Below are 27375 nucleotides of genomic sequence, written 5' to 3'. Positions count from 1 at the left end.
TCCACCCCACAGAACCTTCCTCAGCACAATGGTATTTATCTAGAATTTAGAAGCCTTGCTTTTGTTTTGATTGTAGTTATTCCTGTTGCGTCTTTTATGTAGAGCACACAATACTGTTTTACCTATTGTGTGGTGGTCAAGTTTAAGTCTAAAATTGAGTTTAATTTTTTTTTAAGAGCTGTTGTTTCAGATAAAAATATTAATTTCGTAATTATACAGGCAGGACTTAGGAATGGCAAAAATAATGAATGCGAGTAACTCAAGTTTGAAAAAAGCTGCCTTTCAGAGTATGTCTCCTGGGAGGAGCTGGGCTATGGGGGGTGGAGGGTAGGATTTCAACAGGCAGCAAGGAGAATTTGGAGGGGAACAGCTTTAGCCAAGACATGTTCAGGAACAGACAGCATTTTGGTAAGTGAGGGCAGGCAGTGAGAAGGGGTGGCCGGAAGGCAGGTTAGAGCCAAAAGCACTGAGCAGCGTAGAAGGGGGTGGTGTGACCTTGCGAGTGCTCATCTGTAAAAGGGGTGTGTGGTCAGTAATCACTGCAGCAGCCCCTGGCACTGGAGAGGTGAACCTGCCCCCAGAGAGGATTCCCTGGGGTTCACACACAAAACACGGGTGCAAATCAGCACCCTTGATCTTGACAATGTGCCTTGACATCAAACTCTTTTTAATAAGGATTACACCTGTCTTTTTTAGATTTCTATCACACAGGAAAGGCATGGGCTTGATTATTCTAAGGGGGATTTTCAGTAAACTGTGGGTTTGGGGAAACCAAGGAGTGTGAGAGGAAAAGACAGGCTGACTTTTCTGCCTCGGCGTGGGGGCGGGGGTTTGTCTTCTTGGTGGTTATCACATCTGGCTGCCCCTCCTGCTCCTCTGGGGAAGAGTCCAACCAAGTTCATGGGCAGGAACACAGGGTGGGCTGGGAGAAGAGCTCTACCTGCAGTGAGGAGTCCCCACCCTTCCCCAGGATGACCTGCCAGATACCGGATATAGCCCCTGCCCCTTCCAGAGGCAGAGGTGGCTTTGAACTTGGCCCTTCTAAAAGCCCCACACTGGGAGGGTCCCCCCAGGCAGTGCTTCTAACCTGCAGAAGCAACTTTAATGCCTCCCTTTTCTGCCATGTGACCAAAAAATATATTGTCCTGGTTGATTAACTAGCCTGGTCCCTCCTTGGGCAAAGGGCAACCGCAAAAAGGTCCTTTTCTCTCTCCTGTCTTGCAAAAGCAAACAGCTGGCTTTGCAGATGGGTAACCAGTCTGCGAGAGTCACAGCTGGAGCTCTTTCCCAAATTAAAAAACAGGAGTGTGCAATCTGAAAAGTTTCCAGGCTGAAAGCACTCTTGGGGGCGGGGGGGTTCATTTAGACATTAAAACATTTTAATTTCTAGAGGATTCTGATGGTTTATGGAGGCGGAGTAAAGGCCATGGAAAATTCCATTTGTCCTAGAAATTGGGAGTGTATAATCACCTGTAGCCTCAAAAAGGGTGAATTTCTTAAAAGGCCAACACTCCAAAAGCGGCCCCATCAAACTAACCTACTTATTCCAGACTTTGGTCACGGTCTTGTACCTTAAAAAAACGACTTTTAAGAGAAGGATGGAAATGACTGATGTTACAGGGTAAGCGTAGTAAAGGTTGTTAAGCGAGCTCCCTTGGTCTCTGTTCTGAGAGCACTAGCTAGAAAAGCCATTTTGCTATCTGAGGATTCATATTCTGTGCAGAAAGCCGCATTCCTAACTGAAGGTCAGTTGGAGGTCACCAAGCACTCTCCAAAACGCCTTTCACTTAATAAACTCATAAGTGAAAGTACATCACTGAAAAGATGCTCAACTGCAGAGTCTGACATGAAGCTGATTCTTCAAGACCCAAACCACCATCAGGGGGGCTCTGGATTTCAGACTAGGCAGTCTTGCCCCAACCCCTGGGAAGCCGCTCTGAATTATGTTTCAGAGACATCTTCAGCTTAAAAGTCCACCACACACTCGGGGACTCCTGGAGAAACTTCCTGCAGATACCAGTGAGAGGAAGAGCTCACTTTCATTTAATCAACTGGAATGCTTTTTATTTTGGAGGAAAACATGAGATCTTTTAAGGGACTCATATGTTTCCCTTTTTGCTTTGACTGCTAGGGAGCTCAGAGTCAAAATGGAAGCCCAACTTTGCTAACTCTGAAGGCTGGAACGGTATGTATTTTTGTATACAAATCTTCCCCAGACCTCTCACTATTCTACCTTCACGTTTTACACTCATTTCTTGATTTTCATTTCGTTTCTTATCAATCTGTCACAAAGACTTTCTGGAAGGGGCAAAAAACCACAACCCATCAAAAGATCTACTCCAGGGCTTCCCTGGTGGCGCAGTGGTTGAGAGTCCGCCTGCCGATGCAAGGGACACGGGTTTGTGCCCCGGTCCGGGAGGAACCCACATGCCGCGGAGCGGCTGGGCCCGTGAGCCATGGCAGCTGGGCCTGCACGTCTGGAGCCTGTGCTCCACAGCGGGAGAGGCCACAGCAGTGAGAGGTCCGCGTACCGCAAAAAAAAAAAAAAAAAAAAACCAGATCTACTCCAGAAAGAGAGGAATAGCATAAATGTATCATTCACAGGAACACTGCCATCTGTGCCCCAATATTCCCACAAACCTCGTGGAATAAATGCTACTCCTATTGTTTTCTGCAACACCTGAGGTGGTTCCTCAAACCCCAATCCACAAAAGAATCGGATTTTTCAGATGCCATTCATAATTCTAAAGGATGGTGTGGTGGGCATCCCTCCTGTCCCACCCAACTGCCTCTCTCTCCTCCTCCCTGGTACCACTGAGAGACATTCCATCCTCTTTTGATGAACTGCAGGCATTGAGGTTCCAGAACAGGTCACGTTGATACAAACACAGAGGAAAGATTCTCAAAGCCCATCCCCCTCTTGCTTTAAGCAAACCAGACTAAGAAATCCCCAGGGGATACAGAACTCAGAAGTTAGCTCCTGTCAGAAGTTAAGCAGAGTCAAAAATTAAACCTGGGGCTTCCCTGGTGGCGCAGTGGTTGAGAGTCCGCCTGCCGATGCAGGGGACACGGGTTCGTGCCCCGGTCCGGGAAGATCCCACATGCCGTGGAGCGGCTGGGTCCGTGAGCCATGGCCGCTGAGCCTGCGCGTCCGGAGCCTGTGCTCCGCAACGGGAGAGGCCACAACAGTGAGAGGCCCGTGTACCACAAAAAAAAAAAAAAAAAAAAATTAAACCTGGCTATCCCCTTAAGTAACTCACGAAGTCCATGAGGTTTTATGGCTACAACCTCTAATGTGTCCTTAGGCCATGTTTCTCCTGGCCCTTAATTAATTCTTCATTATCTTTCTCAGGCATGTTGGAATCCCCTCACCACCCACTAGCCAAACCAGTTGAAAAATGTGCTGACTGCTTCTTCAATGGGAGGGACATCCTTCAAATCATTCCCACTGTCCTGCTGGAGGGTTTGCCAACATGCCTGGGCTGCAGCAGGTTTGAGGGCAGCCGCTGCTGGTTCAGCGGCAAAGGGAGAACTGCTGAGCTCAGGCGGTGGGATTCTCAACTGGGGGAGATTTTGCCCCCGAGGGGACATCCGGCCATGTCAAGACATTTTTGATGGCCACCCCTGGGCAAGTGCTACCAGCATCCAGTAAGAAGAGGCTAGGGATGCTGCTAAACATCCTCCAGTGCACAGGACAAAGAATTACCCAGCACAAAATGTCAACAGTGCCAAGGTTGAGAAACCCTGGGCCCATGTCAGTTAACTGCAAATATGGGAGAACACCAACTCAGGCAGGCATCATACAATGCCCCTTTGATTTCGAGTGGCTCAAGAACTCAGCGTTCTCGTGCCACCTACCCAAATGGTCTTGTATTCTAGGAAGAAAAAGCACTTTGAGATGCCTGGGCAACGTGAGGGGAGGTAAGGGAAGCTAAACTTATCAAGATCTTCCAACTGAACACTTCTAACAATTTCAGCCTTGTCAAATGTCTAAATGTTGACAAACACTCTAGGGAAATGAGTGAGCCTACCGGAAAAGAAGCTGCTTAGGCTAAAAATGACTTAACAGCTAGAAGCAACTACTTTCTAAGAGACTTATTCTTCTGTGCTCAAAATCAGCCACATTGGGTATTGAGCAGGTAAAAGGTGGGCAGGCTTAGTTTAAGTCCTGGTCCAGCTCAGTAATTAGCTAGGTGACCTGGAGCCAATCCAAGCTTTGCTATGCCACCCTTTGTGATATGAGAGGGTCACCTGACTTGAGATAACACAAACTGCAAGGTGGCATTCTAAAACCAAATCAAGAAACCAGAAACGGGTACAGTCACTTACCCTCCTGCTTGGGAGACGGTTCTTTGGGTTCCTTCTTATTTTTTCGACCCTCCCGCCCAGAATGGTCTTCTCCTAAATCTATGACAAGTTCGCTCTCTGAATCGGAGTCCAGGCCCAAATGCACTGTTGGGGAATCCGTCTCATCTTTTCCCTTCAGCTTATCCTTTGTGGAATGAGGCAAGGGTTTTGCTTTGTCTGAGAGGTCCTTCTCGGGCTGAGGGCTAGTCTTCTCCTTGACCAAGCCTGGGTCTGCTTTCTCGCTGGCTGGCGACGTGCTGACTTTCAGCTCCTCTTTTGTCTCCATGGGGTTCGCCAATTTGGGCTTTTTTTTGACAGCAGATGGCTCTTTGTCCATCTGAGCATCCTCTTTGTCTTCGGCATCTTCCGGCTCATTCTTAGACCTCTGCTCCTCATCACTGATTGAGTCACTACCGCTACTATCTGACTTCTCGGAATCCTCCGAATCGCTGTGTTCTACAGCCGTATAAACATCTTCGGAGATTTCATTTATGCCTAAATTCAAAAAGAAAACCCAGCATGTGGCGTACTCACAAAATAAAGAGCAGGACCAAAAAATCACAAACATTTTCCACGCCCAACGCTGGAATAAAAACCAAAACAAAAAAAAACATTTCAAATCGCATCACACTGGCCTGGTGGGGTTAGCAGTGCACTCAAGCTGCAGCTGACGACAGCTGACAGATGGAACTTGTCTGCAAAGGGTTTCAGTTATTGACATTCAAAGATGACATGGGACCAAACAACATGAATTTCGAATTTATCCGGAGCTCAATCTTTGCATTATGGATAACTCACTGGGACACTGACAATGGGAGGGATGGAAGGGAAGGAATGCCGGACCTGTGCTGTTCAAACTGATCCATTTTACGGATTAGAAAATAGAGACCCAGAGAAATCACTTGTTCTAGGACACAAAGAAAACCAAGACAGAGAAGCGAGGCCAGAACCCTGGGCTCCTGACTCGCCACCAACACTCTTCCCACAAATTCCCAAAGCATTAAAGTCCTTTACCCTTTGTGTCCAGGACTCAAAGAGATAAACCAAAGCCTTAAAGTGGAGGTTGCAATCTCATAGCCCATGAGCCACATCTGGCGAGCAGATGTGTTATTTAGGAAGCAATGGTTCGACCCAATGCTTTTGGGTATTTTGTTCTTTGTTGGCGTTTTTTTTTTTGAACTTAGAACTTGCTGGCCAATTCACAAATCAGGAAATTTCACAGAAATCAAGATGGCGGGCTTGTGCTGAAACAGCAGAAGATCTGGCCTCTCTGGGTCACAGGCCTGCAAGGCTCGCTGGGGCTGAGAACCACTGGCCCCTTTAGGTGGGGGAGTACTGTCTACAGGTGACCCAGCTGCCCAGTCCCCATCTTGCTCCCTGAACTGGGGCAGAGTCAACTGTCACTGTGTTTGCATTGTTCTTCTACATACAATGGAGTCAAGAGGAAAGTCATCCATTTCCAAGTCTCTATCAAAAGGCAAAAAGATAAAACAGCAGGAGTTTCATACATATACAGACAAGAATGGGCAAAAGTATATGTCTAACAATAGTTCCATTTAACCCATTTATGTTTCCTGTTCTCGGTAATGGGTTTCATCCATCTGTAGGTAAATAATACTACACCCTAAAATTTTGAAAAGAGGAAATCCCCATCAACTCTGTGTTTCCCTCATTCTAGAGCAATGGTTATCGTGAGTGGGGCCACTATCCTGACCCAGACACACGGAAGGGAAACTCTTAAAAGGATAAGAGCCATGAACAGCCCAGCAGAATCATGAGTGAATCATACCGAATTCCTCCAGGGCTCAATCAAAACTGAAAGAATCAAAATACAAAAACCCAGATCTGGTTTAATTTCTGGATCCTAGGGCTTATGCGACAGTTAACTAAAGGTCGGACGCCAGGACAAGCATGACCACACATGTGACAGGAAAAGCTTGGGTACCGGAGCCCAAAGGGTATGAATTCAAATCCTACTCCTCTGCTTTTATTAGCCGTGTGACCCTGAACCAATGAACTACCTCTCTGAGCCTCAGTTTCTTCACCTAAAAATGGTGTTGATAATAGTATCGACCTCCCAGGACAATCTATGCACAGTGCATGTGGCATAGGAAGCCCTCGGTAAATGGAAATATTAAAATTCTTATTAACAACAATAAACCAAGGAGTTAGACCAGCTGCATGGAAGGACCCAAGAGGGGTGTCTACATGGCCTACAAAATTTCATCCATGTCACTGAATATCCTAACCAAACAGGCAACCCAGCAAGGAATGCTTTCCTCTGACAGCCTGGATGACTCCCAACTATAACTCTTTTCTCACCCAAAGGTCCAGAGAAACCACTGACATGTAAACCTCACCTTGGACTGGCTTTCTCTCCTGAGACCCAGCCGGCCCCTACTTCTTTATAAATACCTTCCTGGCTTTATTTACCTGTTCAACAAATATTCCAGAGCATTCCTACGTGTATAAGACCAAGTACACCTTGGAGAAGGCAAATCTTTATAAGGCAACCTCCCTGCCCTCAAGGAGCTTCCAGTCTAGTTTGGGAGGGATACCACCACACAAAGGAACCACTGATGCTTCAGAGACATAAAGTAGCAAAGGAGGTGGGCAGATGGGGAGGGCAGTCAGGGGAGACTTCCTGGAGGAGGTGATGCCCGAGCTCAGCCTTTGGCACAGGATTCAGGTAGGCAGTGTAAGAAAGCAGCAGCACAGGGAAGAGGAAGGGAGGCGACAGATACAGAAGCAGGATGGATGTGCCGAGGGGGAAGCGGCCTAGCCTGGAGGGAGAGGGTTTGTGTTGGACACTTGTGGGATACACTTGACCCTGAAGTGGAGACAGTGACATGAGCAGAGAGGAAGCACAAAGGCAAGCTCAGGAGGCTCTTTCTGCTTCCAAACTTTCTTACAACCTGCACCTCGAGTTGGCAGGCCGCCACAAGGAATACACTCTGAGGAATTCAAAAAGCCCTTCTGAACAATTAACGAGCAAATCTGAAATATTCTGCCATGAGTAGAAACCTATTTTTGTCAAACAAACAACTCAAGGTTAAACCAGCTGCTAAAAAAGGCAGCCAGGATGGGGCTTTAATTTCATCCGGGTGGTATCCCTAAAAAGAGTAATGATGAGGAGGAGGAGGTAAGCAAACCGAGAGACATACCTAATTGTGCTTTGCAACTCTCTATCGTCTTATCAAGATTTAGCTGGAATCTGCTGCGAATCTGCCGCTTGGGAGAGATGAGAGGCACAGGGGCCGACTGCTGCTGGACCGACTCACTCAGCTCCTTCAGATCCATCTCGGCCTTGCTTCGATCTGGAAGACACCATCACACCCTCATAAGACCAGGCACTGGAGGGAAGAGCGGACAATGCTCATCACTTAGCTTCCTCCTCAAAAACACACTTAGGAGCCCGGGAGGAAAAAAAAAAAACCTAAGACGTTTTTGTCATTTGTCCCAACGATATCATCTGCTCGACGGCCTGGGCTGTCTTGGAGATAAGAGCCTGAGACAACATTTGGCAGGTTTGTACTGAACCATCGCCTGGGTTGCTTTCCATGTTGAAAACGTACAATCCCAGCCAGAAGGTTGGTTGTCGGTGACACTCAGCATCATTATGGATCCTCCAAAGCCAAAGGTTACAGTAATATGTTCAATCTCAACAGCAGCAGATAAAGTGACACTGAGTCTGGCCAGTTTGCTTTGAATTCCAGGCCCAGATCAGAGAGGGCTTGTATCTGAGAGAGGCGCCAAGCCTCACAGAGAACACATTGGTAAGAGGGAGAACCAGCTCCTTGTTTACCAAGGAGACTTCAATCTTCATTCTTAGTCGACTTAGTCTGGAGCTCAAATTATAAAGAAAGGGAACACACAAGATAGGCAGACCCTCCAGCCAGTGTGCTGTACCTCCCTTTGGCTCACAGCATCTATCTGAGGAATGGGGAACAGATTAGCCTTGGATATGAACCTGTGTCTTCTTGCTTTACTGTAACCCCAGGCAAAGGTCCCTGCCTAAGGACTCAGGCCCAGAGGTCCTACGCCCCCTACTTCTGCCATGGGCTCTTTGCACGACCACACTGGCCCAGGTTCCAAAGGGTCCGTGAGCTTGCATTTCTTGAATTCCTTCCCCACCTCCTCTGCTGCCTCCTCTAGTGGCCCCCAAAACATAAAAAGGGGACAAAATGGTGGTGACTGCAAAGGCTCAGAAAGCAATGAGAGACTGTCTTTCACCCTGGCATCCCCTCCAACAGATCCTCAAGCAGAGAATGCGGGTGTCCACCCTACCCTGGCCAATCCGAGAAAGCAGGTCACAAAGGATGTGGCATCCATCAAGGACAAAGATCAGCCACCTGTGAGCTGCTTCTACCAGCTGTGAGCTTACTCCCTGACGTCTCTCCGCCCCCCTGCTACCTTCCACCCCAAACCATCAGGCTGCTACAGAGACCGAGATACAGAATGAGAGCTGGACTGCAAAGGCCCTCCAAAGCCTGCACTCTCCCCACTACACCTGACCCTCGCACCCTGCCCTGCACCCAGGAAGGGAGGCACGCTCTCACAACGCATGCCGGAGGTTCATTCCTTTAAGGGGTTCAGAGGTCCCCCCCAAAGCCCCACCCAACTCACTCATAGGCGATTGGAGCCACAAATCGCTCCCATTTCATTCATCACCATAATGAGGTAAGATGAGAAAGGGCCCCGTCCCCAAAACACACTTGCAGTTTGTCACCAGGGAGACCAAAAGTGAGCTTTCAAAGCAAACAGGGACAGCATCCTTGTCATTAAAGAAATGTCTCTTAAAAAACATACCCATGTGTGCACATGGGCATGCATGTGTTTGTCTGGTGTGTGTGCACGTGCTGATCGGGGACTCTTCAGAGAGCCTATCAAGGCCAGGACTGAAGATGCCTGCGGGGAGGATGGTTGAATGCACAACTGTATCGGACGGGGGAAGAATACACATTCAATTGTACTGGAGAAGCACCTTACAAAGAGAACAGAGAGAGTGTGAAACAGGGATAAAACAGCAAACAAAGGAGGAAGAGGAGGAAGAACTGGGGAACGAAAAGAAAGAAAGAAAAAAGGGAAGAACCAATTGAACAGCAGTATGATCAGGACTTATAGACTTCAACACCTGAGCTGTGGACATGACAGTGGAAGGGGAAAGACAGGAGGCCCCTCTCGTCATTTCTGCTCTCAGAAATGAGGAAGCACACTGCATGCTGGAGGGAAAAGGCAGCCTTTTCAAGCATGGAGTTGGACCAGAAGTATCTCACAGAATTACTTTCCATGAAGGGGGGTAGCAGGAGATGGCAGTGCTGCCCACGTGACTGTCCTCAAGAACATTCCTATGTGGTTAACAGATTCCACACAGCAGTTACCAAAACGCACAACTGACTATACCAGGCAGGGGTCAGCCAACTTCTTCCATAAAGGGCCGGAGAGTAAATTAAATTAGGCTTTGCAGGTGTATAGGTTCTGCTGCAAAAGCAACCATAAAATGATGTGCTAAATAAATGGATGTGGCTGTGTTCCAATAAAACTTTATTTACAAAAACACGTTGGGGGCCAGACTTGGTCCACAGGCTGGAAATTTTGCCAGCCCCTGTACTAGTCCAGTGACTGCTAACCTTAGCTGCACACTGAGATCGCTCCCCTCCCAGCCCAGAGCTTTAAAAAAAAAATCCTGATGCCTCAGCCCCACCCCCAGAGACTGAGTTCAGTGGTGAGGGGGAGGCCTGAGCATTGGCCCTTTAGAAGTTCCCCAGGTATTCTAATTGGCAGGTAAGGCTGTGAGCCCCTGTACTGGACCAATCTTGTCTGTGAGCAAAGGAAATGCCTCATGATTTGCCTTAACCCTTGTGGACCTAAACCTCGGGGATCATAAAAATAGATCTACACATCACCAGAATAATCGACTGTGTGTGTGCACACGCATGTATACCGGTGTGGGTCTACAGTAAATGCAATCTCTTAACTTTAGCCTAAAGCCTGAATATTCATAATCAAAAGGAATGAAAAGAAGGTAAAGCATTGCATTTCACAAAATAAGGTTTCTCGGGTCAATGAGCCACTGTAACGTTTATTCTAAGAAGAAACCACCAAAAGCCCGGGAGGGGGCTATAATCAGGTCCCTGGGAGCGGACTTTTAGGAGTTTAGCCAAATGTAATTATCTTTCTCAAACTTTCAGCTGTGTGTGAACTCGACTCTCCTCCGCAGGGAGAAAAGAAGAGCTTCTCTTTCTCATTTAGCTCCTAGCAGCTTATCAGGACTCCTTCCACCTCTGCCCTTCTATATCAGGAATATCTGCAGAATCCACCCTTGCTGCCAACATTTTGAACTTTTCAGCTGATATGAAGACAGCTGAGGCTATAAGTGGAAACCGGGAATAAAAAAAAAAAAAAAAATACCCGCGCTAGAGAAAAGAGGCACGATCTCCCATTGCTGGAGGGAGCATGAATCAGAACCACCCTTTAGAGGGCAATCTAGCAGTCTCTCTCCAAATGTCAACAGCACATGGCCTCTGACCGTCAGGTTCCACTTCTAGGAATGTATCCTGTGGATTCACTCCCACGTGGGCACAAGGGTCTTCACTGCAGCTATTTCCAACAGCAAAAAATGGAAAACTACTCAATAAATAAAGTGCCTGGATAAATAAGTTACAGTTTACCTTTAAATGGAAAAAAATACAGCTGCTAAAATAACACAGCGGCAGAGCTCTCTACGTGGTGATATGGAAAGCCCATCTGTTTAAGGAAAAGGAAAATAATCAGTAAAGGACATTAGCATTGGTGTGTGGGAGAAAAGAAGGAAAGGGAATACAGATACAAATATATGTGTTCTTGGGGCTTCTCAACGCTGACATTTGGAGCTGGATAAGTCTTTCTTTTGGGGGGTGGGGAGGTCGGGGTAGGGGCCGGGAGCTGTCCTGGGCACTGTAGGATGTTTGAGACCCTGGCCTCCACCCACTAGATGCCAGTAGCACCCATATCCCAGTTGGGATAATAAACAGGTGTCTAGACGTTGCCAAATGGGGACCAAATCACCCAGGCTGATGTCTAGAAGAGCTCCCCAAGGAGACTAAAAAAGAGCCAACAGGGTCAGAGGATGACAAAACAAAAAAAGAGCCAACAGTGGTCACCCTTTTTTGGGGGTGAATAAGGGGGTCACAGAGACAGGTGATCAGAGGTTACAGGTATACTGGTTTTTCATTAAACATCTTTCTGTACTTTGAAATTTCTCTTACCGTGTGCATTCATTACTTATAAAAACAAAACTTTTTTTTCTTCAATTGTGTGACTCCACAAGAATCAGAAGGCACTAACGGACAGCCGAGCCATCCCCATGGTGCCCTGACGGAAGACAAGCCACTATGCGGTGAGAGGAACAGCCATCAAAACAAAATGTTTTAAAAGAAAACTATAAGCACTTCTTTTTTTAGTAAAAAAAAAAAAAAATCTTGGGCTTCCCTGGTGGCGCAGTGGTTGGGAGTCTGCCTGCCGATGCAGGGGACATGGGTTCATGCCCTGGTCCGGGAAGATCCCACATGCCGTGGAGCGGCTGGGCCCGTGAGCCATGGCCGCAGGGCCTGCGCGTCCGGGGCCTGTGCTCCGCGGCGGGAGAGGCCACAACAGTGAGAGGCCCGTGTACCGCAAAAAAAAAAAAAAAATCTCCTTTATTCAAAAGGTGTAGGCAGGCTATAATGAATGGTCTTCTAGGAGGCACAAAACAGCGGCTCCATCAAGGGAACAACGTCCTTCAGACGAGAGACCCTGGCAGCTGCTCTTATCCATCAGTCAAGCAGAGACCTTCCCCACCTCATTCACTATTTTTAAAAAAAATATCAAGACAACATCTGGGCAACCGGGGTACCCAGCCCTGCATCCACGTCCTCAAAGTCTCACGTTCTGCAGAGAAAAGAAAGCAGGCCTGACAACAGCAACAGTGGAAGAATAAACAAGCAGAAAGCCTTCAGGTCTGACAACGTTCCACCATTGGCATCTCTGACAGAGCATCAAGGCACATTTTTGTCACTAACAGGACGACTCAACTGCCGCGTTTGTTGAGCCAAAAGCCAACACCATGTGCGAGAGAAGAGGAGAGAGGATTCCCAGAGAAAGCACACAGGAGTCTAGAGGGAGGAAAGAACCACTCCGGTCCCCTCTCCCCCCGTGCCACAAACTCATTCTTATTCAGGACTTATTTTATAACTGCCGTAGAGGCACAGAAGGGGGCCGGAACCTAGCCTGGCTCCTTATTTTAGAGCAGAGAGAAGGGGCCCAAGACAGCAAATGAGGCCCAGTGTGTTGGCGTGCAGGGCCTTCCCCTCCGTCATGCAGCAAAATAAATCATAAGAGTAAAGTACCCACGGGCTGGTGGTTGTATTTTTGGTTGTACTGGTTTCCTTTGGCCTAAATAGAGGTTTTTATTTTTACTTTTTATTTTTGATCCCGCACCTTGCGGGATCTTAGTTCCCCTATCAGGGATTGAACCCGCACCCTCAGCAGTGAACGCGCAGAGTCCTAACCACTGGACCGCAGGGAAGCCCCCAAATAGGTTTTTAATGAAACTGATGGTCAACTTTTAAAAACTAGAAGAGTTCATGTAAAAAAATCTGGATTTCTGTTTTTTTCTTGAAAATTCAGAGTTGGACAGCACAGGTTCAACTTGTGGGAGTTGCTTCCTTTAGAAAGGCACTTTGCCCTTCATGCGATCGTCCATCCAAATCTTCACCTGACCCCTGACCCCTACAGCTGGGCAGACTAACCCAGCGGCACAAAGGGGCACAGTGGCGAGGGCCCATGAAAATCAAAACACGCCCCTGTCCTGCAGCATTTCAGTTCTCGTATCTCGGTTAAAAGTCCGAGATACAGGGCTTCCCTGGTGGCGCAGTGGTTGAGAGTCCGCCTGCCGATGCAGGGGACACGGGTCCATGCCCTGGTCCGGGAAGATCCCACATGCCACGGAGCGGCTGGGCCCGTGAGCCATGGCCGCTGAGCCTGCGCATCCGGAGCCTGTGCTCCACAGCGGGAGAGGCCACAATGGTGAGAGGCCCACGTACCGCAAAAAAAAAAGTCCGAGATACACAACAGACAAGCCCGAGTCTAAAGGCCAAACTCAACCACAAACCATGAGTTGATCCTAGGTATGTAACTTTGCTTCTCTGTGCAATGGGGTTATTACCTTACCTTGAAGGTCATTGTATTTTTTTTAATAGTTTTAACTTACAGAGAGTAAAATTCACTTTTTGGAGACTATATGACTTTTAACACCTGCATAGATGCGAGTAGCCACCAGCACAAACAGAATGCAGAACAATTCCATCTACCAAAGAATCCCTTTGTGATGTGTAGTCAACCCTCCCCAACCCCTGGCAAGCACTGATCTTTTTTCCATCTCAGTAATTTTGCCTTTTCCAGTTATTTTTTTTTAATGAAACACTGTTGTTAGATATAATGATGTCATTATTATCCCTAGCACTCTGTCTCATTTCTGTCTGTTCAAAGTAGTTACATGGATGCCAGACATCAAGTCCCATGAGAATTATTCAGCATTTCCCTCCACTTTCTGATTTTTCTACCCATCCATGGCACTTTGCACCAGTCCCTATCTGATCCTCTTGCCACTGGGTAACTGAAATTCCTACCCATAAAACGCCACATTCCCTATGCTTTTGTTTCCGCTGACAAAACGATGCATTTGTCCCAGGAATGGAAAGAGATGGCGGGGAGCTTCTGCACAGGAGAGCCTTGTACTCTGCCGTGCCCACCGCCAATACACACCCCAGGAAAAAAACCTTTCACTCCCATGCGTGGGTCAAGCCAAATGGAAAAACCCAGAGCATCACACAGATGCCCAAGGACAGCCTGGTTTACGAAGGAGCTATTCCTGCCACGCATGACTGGCAGAGAGGAAGCATGACTGTGAGAACTGTCTCTGTACAGCTTTCTTTTCGGGGGTGCAGAGGTGGGAGGAGGGTGTGAGAAAGCAAACCGCACTGCTGAGAACAGTGAGTGCTCCCCAGGGGAACAGATGGGCCCCTGTTTGCTCAAGCGAAGAATTCCCACCAGCCAACCTGAGCTGCAGCCCCTCAAGCCACCACCGGGACTGTCTCATCACTTCCAGGCTGCACGACCTGGTGACCTGGGTAAATGAGGCACCAGCCTCCATGGAAACACAGGCTCCCTCCAGCCCGGCCACCTCTGGCTCTGTAATCCCAGATCCTGGGGTCACCTCTCCAGTCCTCTGTTTCTCCACCTGAAAATGGCATCTCAGGACAAGATGAACCCAGAGGGCAGTGACCACCAGAGGCTGTGGATTCAGGCTGGAGCATCACTCCACATGGGTGGCCGCCCCTCCCTTCCTGAAACCCCGTATACTCAAGGCCTCTGGAGTAGGCCACACTCCCTGAGTGTTGCTTTCTCCTTGTTCCCCTGCTCTTTCTCAGCCTCCCTCCTCTCCTCATTTTTCCTGAGGTCTACATGTGCAAGTGGCCCAGGCCCCTCACTCCTTCTTTATCCTCTGGACCAGGGTCTCTCAGCCTCAGCACTATTGCCACTGCGACTGGATAATTCCCTGTCGTGGTGGGCTCTGTCCCGTGCGTTGTAGAAAGTTTAGCAGCATCCTTGGTCTGCGACCACTAAATGAATGCCAGCAGCGTCCCCTACTCTCCGCCTGCCCTGAGTTATGAGAACTACTTCTTGAACCCAATCCCATGTATAAATCAAGATTCCCAGAATTACACCTCCTGCCCTGACCTGGCCTGACTCACGCCTCCAATTGCCTTCATGACCTCTCCACCTAGGAACTTAGCAGGCATCTCAAACTTACAGAATCGAAAACTGAACTCCTGGCTCCCATTTCTCCTGCCATAACCAAATCTGTCAACACAGGTGCAACCCAGTAAATCTTTGTTGGGGGGACCTGTACTAGATGCTAGTGGCGAAAGCCCACCCCACCCCCCCGTTGTAACAACTGAAAATGTCTCTGGACACTGCTAAGTGTCCTCTGGGGGGTCAGGGGAACTGCCCCTGGTTAAGAATGGCTGACACAGGCTCTTCCCAACACAACACCCTGAGAGGTCCTTCCAAAATGCTCAGTCAGTTCACATCCCTCCTCTGCTCAAATGGTCCCACACCAAGGTCCATGAGGTCACTGTGTTCTCTGATCTCATCTCCCCTTCACCCACTAGGACATGTCACCCGGGCTTCCTTGCCATTCCTACAATACACCAAGTTCATCCTGACCCTAAGGGCTTGAATTTCCTGTTCCTTCTAGAATGTTCTTCCTCTTAACACCGACATGGCTGGGTTTTCTTGTCATGCAAATCCTCGGCCAGGTATCACCTCCTCAGAGGCCTTCCCTAACCACTGCCTCTTGCTCCTCCCACCCCCATCCTGCCCACCTCTCTCCTTATCATATGAATACCTTTTACCTTCCATGATGACATGACCTCTCTTAGTTTTTTTAGCTTGATTATTATTTCTCCCTCTCTAGAATAGAACCAAACTGTGTAAGAGAGCAGGGCCCTCACTCGCCACTGTCCACCCCAGGTCTAAAGCAGTGCACAGCACATAATAGATGCTCAATAAAAATCAGGGCTCATGACGGAATGACTTAATAAAATAGCTTCATAGTTGGGTGTTTAGCATTTCTGATGCTAATTTTTGTTAAAGACCTTGGCCTAAGGTAATGCTTTCAAAAGAACCAACTGAAACTCAATGAGTTTAAAAAAAAAAGAGAAAAAACTACTACATCAAGGATGAAGACTAACATTTAAAAAAAAAAAAAAACTGGGCTTCCCTGGTAGCGCAGTGGTTGAGGGTCTGCCTGCCGATGCAGGGGACATGGGTTCGTGCCCCGGTCCGGGAAGATCCCACATGCCGTGGAGCGGCTGGGCCTGTGAGCCGTGGCCGCTGAGGCTGCGCGTCCGGAGCCTGTGCTCCGCAACAGGAGAGGCCACAACAGTGAGAGGCCCGCGTACCGCAAAAATAAATAAGTAAATAAATAAATAAATACATACATACATACAGAAGAAAAGAATTAAAACAACATGTCGGAACACACTATACATAAGAAAAGTAAATACTGAATCATAAAACAATATATACCGTGTGTGTGTGTGTGTGTGTGTGTGTGTGTATATGTATATATATATATATATATATATATATATATAAAACTTTAAATATATATATATTTACAAATATAAGAACTGGGTTACTGTGGTCCAGGGCAAGTAAGGTTGTAAACACTGGCCTAAGGTATTTCAAGATAAAACAGCCTTGCATGTCAACAAGCTCCGGGAAACCCCTTGCTAGTTCCTTGTATTGATCTCTCTTCATCTCCATCCACTGTACCTTTTCAAAATTTTGTACAGAGAAAAGAGTTCAGGGTTCAAGAACCACACACAGTGATTTCCCTGGGGGTTCAGTGGTTAAGACTCCACACTTGCAACGCAGAGGACACAGGTTCGATCCCCGGTCAGGGAACTAGGATCCCACACGCCGTGCGGCCAAAAAAATAAAAAATAAAAATACCAATCTTTAAAAAAAAAAGAAAAAAAAAAGAACCACACACAAAAGAGGACATTACAACTTGCAGAAATACTCATAGCTGCTACAGAAAGAGGCTTCCCAAAATTCCAACTGACCCAGGTTAAGATTCAGGATGCTTCCCGTGGTGGATGTCTTGTCCGTTTTCGTCGTGATTGGTGTTGATACTTGAGGAGAGAAAGGTTTCGGGCTGCCGGATAAACTCCCCGCTTGTCCCGTCTTGGTGGAGGCTGGTGAAGCTGAAAAAGTAAGTTACTCGTTAAAAGACAGATCTACAAATAAAGAAACATATAAAGCTTGTAGGTGTGGGGCAGGAAGGAGAGTACAGAAATTCTATTTGATTTCAACCAGGCCGCCAGAGCACCACAGAGGGGGCTGGAGCAGGAAGGGCTGGCTATTTATTTCAAGCAAAGGGCTTTAACCCGATGTTAAAGCCACGAAGGAGGAAGGCTGCCCCAGTCATTCTATTAAACACAAAGCTCTAAGACAAATCGGCTAAGCTGCCACTGAAATTGGTTTGGCCCATTCACGGGTGTAAATCTCAAAACAAACAGTGATTAAACCAGCCCCCGCCTGGGTCCAGATGCAGAGACCAGAGCCAAGCTTACAAATGGCATGTCGTCCATTTGTGGGAGACGCAGGGGCCGTTTCACCCAGCCACTGCACCTGCCAGGGGCCAGCTCCACCCCTTGGGAGCTCCCAGGCTTCTCATTTCAAAGGTCCTGCAATGCCGAACGAAGCCAAACTCCACAACAGATGGAGCGAGGGCGCTGTTGGTAAATTACCTCCCTCCTTACTGGGTTTCAAACTTTTATACGAGGATAGAGTCGTACCTATGCCCGAGTCTTTTAAAAATACCTTAAAACTCCCTACTTCCTGCTCCCCTGAGCCCTGTCCAATGGGTAGGGGAAGAGAGAACAGAAACCAAACCATTTAACAAAACAAAGTGTTCAGATGGGCCAACTGGGACCTCCCAAAGATCTTTTAGATCCTGCCCCTTTGCTGAAACGGCTCTGTATTATTGGGCTGTCCTGTTACCATAAACGTGTGACAGGCAGCCAAATGGCCAGCTTCCCTCAGATGTGCAAGAAACCTCGAGAAAGCTGTTGATGGTGATGGGGTTAGATTCGCGACATCCCAGGGACTTCACAAGTGCTTAGACACGCTGGTGGGTTCTTGCCTTGGTTTCCTCACCTGCCAAATGGGGATCCTCAGAGTGAGGATTCAATGGGTTAAACTCTACACCAGCTCAGCCAGTCACCATACATGAGGTAGCCTCAGCTCCAGCACCAGGACCTGCCAACACTATTTTTAATGCAACAGAGTGGGAAAGACTCTAGATGTAGGGAGAAGTGGATTAAAGCATGGATCAGGAGCCAAAAGAGAGGTTCGAATCCCAGCTCTGTGGACGTGCTGTGTGACCTTGGGCAAGTGACCTGATGTCTCTGAATCTCCTTTCCTGATAGCTACAGAGAGGGATACTGATAATATAATACAAAAGGATTGATAAAAGTACCTAACTCATGGGACTTCCCCAGTGGCGCAGTGGTTAAGAATCCACCTGCCAATGCAGGGGACACGGGTTCCAGCCCTGGTCCGGGAAGATCCCACATGACGTGGGGCAACTAAGCCCATGTGCCACAACTACTGAGCCTGGGCTCTAGAGCCCGTGAGCCACAACTACTGAAGCCCGCGTGCCACAACCACTGAAGCCTGTGCGCCTAGAGCCCACGCTTGACAACACGAGAAGCCACTGCAACAAGAAGCCCGTGCACCGCAACGAAGAGCAGCCCCCACTCGCCGCAACTAGAGAAAGCCCGCGCGCAGCAACAAAAACCCAACGCGGCCAATAAATAAATAGAAAGATAAATAGAAAAATAAAGGTGTTTAAAAAGATTTAAGTATCACCAATAAAATCTTTAGTATTAGGATTTTTAATTATTATTCATTCATTTATGTTCTGTTTCCAAAAGAGATCTGCAGTGGCTGAAAAGATCACTGCAGTGTATTCCCTCCACAAGGATTAAAGACCAGAGTCTTTCTAATTGTATTCCCTTAAGCAAACTAGCAAGTGGGTCTAGCAGGGAGGGTCTTAGTGCTTAGAACTCAAGCAAGGGAGTCCACATTTCCCTGTTTAACAGTTCAAGTTACATAGTAAGAAGGAGAGGCCGGCAGGTGGTCTAGCAGAGCTCTACCCCGCTGTGGGCCTGCAGGGAATTTACCAAGAACACAGGGAGAGTCATTAGTTTTCTTATACATGTATGTTCATGTGGTTAAAAAATAGTAACTGGAACAACAAGCCTTCAATTTCATAGGCATATAACATTTCCTTTGTTAATAAAACTTAAGTATTGAAGGTTCAAGAGACACGTTCTAAATTTCTAAAAATTTGAAAAACAGCACAGTATTGTGGCTGTACTAAATGCCACTGAATTGTCTACTTTGAAATGATGAATTTTCTGTTATGTGACTCTCACCTCCATTTTAAAAAATATTCAGGGGGCTTCCCTGGTGGCGCAGTGGTTGAGAGTCCGCCTGCCGATGCAGGGGACGCGGGTTCGTGCCCCGGTTCGGGAGGATCCCAAATGCCGCGGAGCGGCTGGGCCCGTGAGCCATGGCCACTGAGCCTGCGTGTCCGGAGCCTGTGCTCCGCGACGGGAGAGGCCACAACGGTGAGAGGCCGGTGTACCGCAAAAAACAAAACAAAACAAAACAAAACTGGGGCCCAGAAGTGGAGATAAAAAAATAAAAAACTTTAGCTTTTCTTTTATACCTTTCTATACCACTGTAATATTGCTGGGTTTCATTTTGTTGTTTTAATTCTAACCATGTGCGTGTAGTCCTTTCATCGTTTAAAAAAAAAAAGGGTCAACTAGAGGCATTTAGATTATGGGCCACTTTGCTCTTTTAAAAATGCTTTTACTGTGGTTTTGTTGGGGGGGAAAACTTTAAAACAGGTTCAAAAATGTATTTGTTAATATAAAAAATGTAATGAAGGGAGAGGAATTCTGTAATTGTGTGACTCTGGCAAAGTTCAATCACTGATAGGTTCTTGAAGACTTTTATTCCTGACCATCTAGAGAAACATGGAAAATACTAAGCTGGCCAAAATGTCTACAGCACTGGGGGTTAGAAAGTGAGCAAGGACCATATATATAGAGATACAAATATATAATTAACATATACATGTCAGTAGTGATGAGGTTGAGAAACCCTGTTTGAAATCGCTCTAGATACACATATATACATTACAGACATTAAGAAAACAGATCAATGTATCTGTTAAAACATTTGCATTCACATGACTTCATAAAGTCTACCTGCTACTGATGATGAGAATATGTGCACTCAAATAGAAAGATGTCAAAGAAACATTGCTAAGTTGAAAGAAACAAAAAGTTTAGTACAATCCCATTCCTTCACACACACACACAAAAATTATTATTGTCATCATCACTGTGATTATATACATTAAAAAATTTTAGGGCTTCCCTGGTGGCGCAGTGGTTGAGAGTCCGCCTGCCGATGCAGGGGACACGGGTTCGTGCCCCGGTCTGGGAAGATCCCACGTGCCGCGGAGCGGCTGGGCCCGTGAGCCGTGGCCACTGGGCCTGTGCGTCCGGAGCCTGTGCTCCGCAACGGGAGAGGCCACGGCAGTGAGAGGCCCACATACCGCCAAAAAAAAAAAAAAAAAAAAAAAATTTTAGCCACCCAATTCTTAATAGTTGTCACCTCTCAGGGTGAAATTATGGACTATTTATTCTATAATATTAACATGTGAAAGGCATATCTTATATTCAGGGGAAAAAGATGTAAAATGAAATGTAAATATTGGAAGCTTCAAAGTTGAAGGTTAAGCAGAGTTTTATCAGTGCTGAAATTCAAAAGCATGGTACATAAATCTATGGCTCTCAATGAGGACTGGAGTGGTGACCATGCCCCCCAGGGGACACGTGACAATGTCTGGAGATGTTTTTGGCTGTGATAATTGTGGGCAGGGGTGTGCTACTGGCATCTAGTGGGTAGAGGCCAGGGACGCTGCTAAAAACCCTACAGGGCACAGGACACCACAGAGTATCATCCGGCCCAAAATGTCAGTAGTGCTGAGGTTGAGAAACCCTGTTTTAAATCACTCTAGACATTTTTGAAAGCAAAAAGACAATTGGAAATGCACGTTTCAATTAAGCCTTGAAACAGACGCCAATCCTTTTTTATAAAGCCATAAATCTTGCCCAAAGGAAGACCTAATTGCCTTTGAAGTCACAAATAATTTAATCAGATTTTACACTCTGATGTACAATTCACAAGCAAGGGCTCAAACACATCATTTATGATCTACGTTTACAAAACCCCCAGATTGTGCTAAGTGCCCTTCTGACTACATGAAACATGAGTCGTAGGATTAAATTAGAAAAAAAGGCCCCTTCCCTCCCATGCACCCCAGCCCTCTGGGGGAGGTGGCAGTGGGGGAGTTAATGACTCACTCTGAAGTTCCTCTACTTATAAAGCCCTGGCAGCAACCTACACATTCAAAGGACTGGCGGCATCTTGTACCACACTCTTGGTGGCATGAGCAAATGAGCTCCACAGCATAGAATCACTGGATGGTCTAGGACAGGACAGAAATGCTGTCCTGAATGGTTATTTAGTTCATGGAAAAGTATTCAGAACACAAGGTTAAGTTAAAAAGGAAAACCCTAAACAGTCTACACCAAACAGGTGATCCATGAAGCCAGTAGTTCACGGATGCATTCGATGCGCTCTATAGGTTTTGTTTGTTTTGTTTTGTTGTGGGTTTTTTTTTTGGCTGCACAGCATGCAGGATCTTAGTTCCCCAGCCAGGGATCGAACCTGTGCCCCCTGCATTGGGAGCATGGAGTCTTAACCACTGGACCGCCAGGGAAGTCCCTATAGTTTTCTTTTTTTTAATTTGAGCCAATGTGTAAAAGCTGGGGTAGTTTGCATTTTAAAAATATTTGAGGGCTTCCCTGGTGGCACAGTGGTTGAGAGTCCGCCTGCCGATGCAGGGGACACGGGTTCGTGCCCCGGTCCGGGAAGATCCCACATGCCGCAGAGCGGCTGGGCCCGTGAGCCATAGCCGCTGAGCCTGCGCATCCGGAGCCTGTGCTCCACAACGGGAGGGGCCACAGCAGTGAGAGGCCCGCGTACCGCAAAAAAAAAAAAAAATTGAGAATTCTCTTGAACAACCAGAAATCTGGCAACAGAGCCACATCCCCACTTGGCTAGAACCAGCAGAGGGAACTGGCCCCCAGTGCCCTTTAAAAAAAGCACACGGGCCTCCCTGGTGGCGCAGTGGTTGAGAGTCCGCCTGCCGATGCAGGGGATACGGGTTCGTGCCCCGGTCTGGGAGGATCCCATATGCCGCGGAGCGGCTGGGCCCGTGAGCCATAGCCGCTGGGCCTGCGCATCCGGAGCCTGTGCTCCGCAACGGGAGAGGCCACAAGAGTGAGAGGCCCGCATACCGCAAAAAAGAAAAAAAAAAAAAAAAAAAAAAAGCACACCTCTCTAGCTCAGCACACACGTATGGGAAGAGTAAGTACTGCTTTGGAAAGTGTTACACACACAAGCACCCATGAGTGTGTCAATAGTCATGAAGACGAGCGGATTTCTGCTTTAGTTCACCCCAGTCCTTATCACTTCCAAAACTCACTCATTTCCGTATCTGCCTGATCCCTGGAAGTATTTGAATTTTCAACTTGATAATATGATGTATAAACCAACCCAGAGTAAGTCCAGGACGGGAATTCCCTGGCGATCCGTGCTTTCACTGACAAGGGCACAAGTTCAATCCCTGGTCGGGCAACTAAGATCCTGCAAGCCACCCAGTGCAGCCAAAAAAAAAAAAAAAAAAAGTCCAGGAAACAATTTCTAAGGGCTGACTGTGGGAGGTGGGATTATCCCTGACTTTAGTTTTTGTAACTAACACTTGTTTTAAGACAAACATGTATTGATTTCACAGGACAAAAAGAGTATCTGAAACCGTCTTCCCTTCTCCCTGAAGGAACCCACATGGGGCTGTAAGACCAAAAGACCACTACTGAGAGTGGTGAAAGCCAGGCCCCAGGACTCTTACCCTAATACATATTAATGACTTAAATCAGGATCCCGCAAGCAAATACTGGCAAAGGCATCAATCTGGCCAGGAGGTCTAGATAAAGGAGGAATCAGACAAATCATGGAGAATATAAACCACTCTGATCCTTAACATGACAAGATTCCAAGAGTAAAAGGCATCTGGATGAGCAAAGGGCTCCTCAGAGAGCTAAATCCAGCCCTAAGGGTTATAGACACATGATTCTGAGCTCCTCAATCCCCCAAACAAAAGGAGGGTTTCTCAACTCTCATAAAAATTTTATCTAATAACTTATTTCAATGTGTAGTCTTATGCGGCTGGCTACAGATTTTTCCCTGCTGAAACTAATAAGGTTTTTCAATACTATGACAATCTTTTTAAAAAAAAAAAACCAACACACTTTTGGATAAAGCGCGGTCTTGTCTCAATTATACTCTCTCTGATTGCTGGGGCATTTCAACAAATAACCCACTTCTCCTTCCACAAAATGCTATTATCGCTGCTAACAGCAGAGGGCAGTGGTGTGCAGTGCAAAGAAAGCCCATCTAGATTCAGGATCTGGCTGTGGGAACTTCAACACCCCTGTACTCTCCGCAGGGACTTCAACTTGCCTTCTGTAAAATGGGGAGACTGACTCGGAGTTTCTCTTAGTCTATAACAGAAACTGGCAAACCAATCCATGGACCAAATCTGGCATACCACCCATTCTTGTATGGCCTGTAAGCTAAGAAGAGTATTATCATTTTTAAATGGGTTGGTGGGGGGGGGATTAATAGTTCATGAAACATACAAATTATACGGAGTTCAAATTTCAGTGTGTCAGCCACATACTGCCTATGGCTGTTTTAGTAACACAACCAAGGTGTTGAATAGTTGCACTGTTGTAACAAGAGCCCTACAAAGCCTAAAATATTTACTGTCTGGCTCCTTACAGGAAAGAGGGCAATTTCTAAGACTAAAACAATTTTTAATAAATACCTTCTCTTCCTACACTATTTCACTGGCTGCCTATGATCAGCAAAATGACCCAGGCACATACTAGTAAGCAGTTATATTTGGGGAAATGGCTTTAAATTCTACTGAAATGGGGTATCTGCTAACTTACCACCTCAAAAGTCACTCATATAATGAGTTTTGTCAGGAATTCTGACGTCCTTTCAACCTCTGAACCTCTTGAGGAAAGAAAGAAGCTTAATTAAACCCATTACACGTGTTCTTCTTATTCCTCTAAAACTATGTTTCCTGAAATATGGTGCTGGAACATCAATAGTGGTTCAGGGACCAACATGTTTTATTTTACAAGTTATGTGCTAATTTCATGTATATCAGGAAAAAACACAGCAAAAAATTTAAACAGATGAACTTATATTTTTTATTTAGCTTAGCATTTATAAACTGCATCTGAAATTTATAAATTGCAGATCTAATATTTAAGAATGTAATAAAATAGGTGGTACTTAAGATTATGGCAAAAAATCATAGCGGTCAAAGTTCCGGCAACAGTAATTCATGGGATTGCTGCCGAGTTAAAACACTTTCTCAAAAGCATGATGTCTACGAGAACTAAAAGCTGCTGAGGAGTTTGTGTGATTATATACCATGTTAACTTGGCTTAAATGGAATCATGTCATGGAATAAAAGTAAGACTTTAAGGACTCTGGTCAGAAACTAGGGGGCAAAATGGAAGTTTTTTCTGAGGCTGGTGAACAGAAGTTATGTCATCAGAACAAAGCTCTAAAACTCAACTGTGAGTCCCTCGACCACATGGCTGGATCAGACCTGGAGAAAGACTGCAGCCTTTATTCTGAAGAATCAAAAGCTGTTGGTAATTAACTCTCTACTCCACCTACAGGCATTTGGAAAGCAGCTACAAGCAGTCCTTGAAATAAGCAAACCAGAAAGAAGCAACAACACGAACCAAAATGAGTGGAATTCTTTGAGTTTACCACTAAGTCCCCAACATTTTATCTTCCAGGGACATTGGTGGTCTCTTAACTGATGCCTGCTCCTTTTTTTTTTTTGGCCACACCATGCGGCTAGTGGCATCTTAGTTCCCCAACCAGGGATCAAACCCAGGCCCTCGGCAGTGAGAGCGTGGAGTCCTAACCACTGGACCGCCAGGGAATTCCGGACACCTGCTCCTTAAAGAGTTCTTATGTGAAGGAAAGAAGGGGGAGGGTGGTGCCTGAAAGGCTATCCGAGGGTAATGCTCTGGCCAGAGGTCTAATACTGGTGATCCAACTTGTAGATGTGCTTTATTCATTCTGGAAAATATCTTAAGAGATTTTGAGCTGACATTTCATAACTGGAGATTCTATATTAAAATGCAGATTTCCCATTTCTCTGGAAGAATGTTAAGATGTGAAAACAGTTAAGTCCACATTCCTGTGGACATTCCATGGGCTGAAACCCTTGAGAATAGGGCGAGTGTCCTGGGGTTCATCAAAAGTCTCCCCAGCCCAGAGTCTGAGGGCTAGCTGCCTTCATCACTATATTCAGTGTGGAGCTTCTTTCTACCCATGCTTCTCTAAGATACAACAAGAAAGAACAAAGAGTAAAGGCCGTGTTTCAAGAAAAATGAGAGTATACCCATTTCCTTGTGGAAACGGAGTTCTTAAAGGTTTTAACATGCAACCAAACTGTCTGGATAGAAAGAATTCAATTTAAGTCACCGTTGCTTTTGTTACACTCGGCCAGCATCCCTCATTTGTAACACCTCTCTGAATCCACATAGGCATGGGATGAGCAACTATCAAAAGAAATAATATAGTAGCCAACATTTTTGTAGCACTTACTGTTTCAGGCGCTGTCCTAAACCCTTTACGTATGGTGGTCCATCTACCCTCACAAGAACCTGAGGCAGGTCCTGTCATTATGGTCGTGTTACCGGTAAGGACACCAAGCCACGGAGGGATTAGGTACCTTGTCTAAAGCCACAGGGCTAGTGAGTAGCAGAGCTGGGATCTAATCTGAGACCAGCATCCTCATTCGTCACCACTGCTACAGCAGCAAGGCTCCAAAGTACAACACAAGTGTTCAACGGGTGGACCTTTGAGAAGTGGGCCTGCTCTGGGGAGAGAATATTCTTGTTTCCCTTACATGGTCCTCTAGTATTTGAGCCTTAAGTAATGTGAATATCTGGTTTTGATAGAAAAATGTTTCAATTAAAATAAAATTCTTGAGAAAGAGAAAAACTGTTGTAGGAAGTTGTGATTCATCTCAGAGGCATTTGAACAGAACTCTAAAGGATTTCTGGCCACCTCTGCCCACTTCTAGGAACGACCTCCAGCTGGCCTCTGGGGAACACTTTTCTCATTTTTTGGGTCCCTAACAGCAAGAATCCCAACGGGTTACTCAGTTAAAAATTAAAATTTGAGGCTTCCCTGGTGGCGCAGAGGTTGAGAGTCTGCCAGCCGATGCAGGGGATGTGGGTTCATGCCCCGGTCCGGGAAGATCCCACAAGTCGCGGAGCAGCTGGGCCCGTGAGCCATGGCCGCTGAGCCTGCGCGTCCGGAGCCTGTGCTCCACAACGGGAGAGGCCACAACAGTGAGAGGCCCGCGTACCGCAAAAAAAAAAAAAAAAAAAAAAATTTAAATTTGCTCCACTGGGATGAAACGCCACACAGCTCTCTTTGACTCTGTGATGCTCACCAGGTAGGGCCAGACAGGTGTGGCCCCGATGGGAGCCCCTGTGTCCCAAGGGACCCCTGTACCCTCTCCCACCTGGGGCTGACCTGTGCTCTTGTCCAGGAAGTCTATGGACTCCTCACTCGCGCTGAAATGGCTGGACGTGGCCTTCTTCTCGGCGTCCTGCTCCACGTCGGAGCCTGTGTGCACGGAGGAGTTGGTGCTCATGGGGGAGCGTGGCATGTCCGACAAGGAGATCCTGCGGCCTGCGCCCCCACTCAGCATCGGCTTGCTCATCAGGATCTTGGGCGACGCTGTCATGTCAAAGTTGAGCTTGACCTTCTCCTGCTTGTCTATCTTGGCAGCACCAGCGCTGGGGTTGGAGGGGTCGAGCAGCATTTGGTACTGGCTGTTGGGCGTGTAGGGCGTCCTGAATGGAGAGTAATTAAAGACCCCAAACTTCCGGCGGATGTTCTCCACGTACACCTCCATCTCTTGCATTGCACTGTTGAAGATGCTTTTGGTCTTTTTCACAGAAAAAGGAATCTCTTTAGACATGAGGTAGCAATTATTTATTGGAACCCAGGCCCTGGGAGTGCAAAAGAGAAAGGGAGTTTAAGTCAACTGTGGTCATTTCCAAGACTCTTAAGTTTCTTACAAGTTTACTGTGCAAGAACACTTAACATGAGTTCTACCCTCTTAAGAAACGTTTAAGGGAATCACACATAACTGCTGTATCAACTGAAAAACAA

At 46.8% G+C, this 27375-nt stretch overlaps 1 protein-coding gene across 14 annotated transcripts in view; it reads right to left on the bottom strand.

Moving 5' to 3' along the window:
- The window catches only part of ZMYND8 (zinc finger MYND-type containing 8), a 131520-nt gene that overhangs the window by 34835 nt on the left and 69310 nt on the right, over positions 1 to 27375 (bottom strand). For all 14 annotated transcript variants that reach the window (XM_081256929.1, XM_081256916.1, XM_081256927.1 and 11 more), the window contains 4 exons: positions 26731 to 27212; positions 17001 to 17141; positions 7512 to 7664; positions 4330 to 4842 (listed from right to left, as the gene is read on the bottom strand). In XM_081256929.1, coding sequence (XP_081113055.1) covers positions 4330 to 4842; positions 7512 to 7664; positions 17001 to 17141; positions 26731 to 27212 — 1289 coding nt within the window. The remainder of the gene's footprint in view (positions 1 to 4329; positions 4843 to 7511; positions 7665 to 17000; positions 17142 to 26730; positions 27213 to 27375) is intronic.

This window comes from Mesoplodon bidens (assembly GCF_964165515.1).
Source record: "Mesoplodon bidens genome assembly, chromosome: 15".
Lineage (NCBI taxonomy): Eukaryota > Metazoa > Chordata > Mammalia > Artiodactyla > Ziphiidae > Mesoplodon > Mesoplodon bidens.
This window is presented reverse-complemented; position numbering and strand designations above follow the sequence as displayed.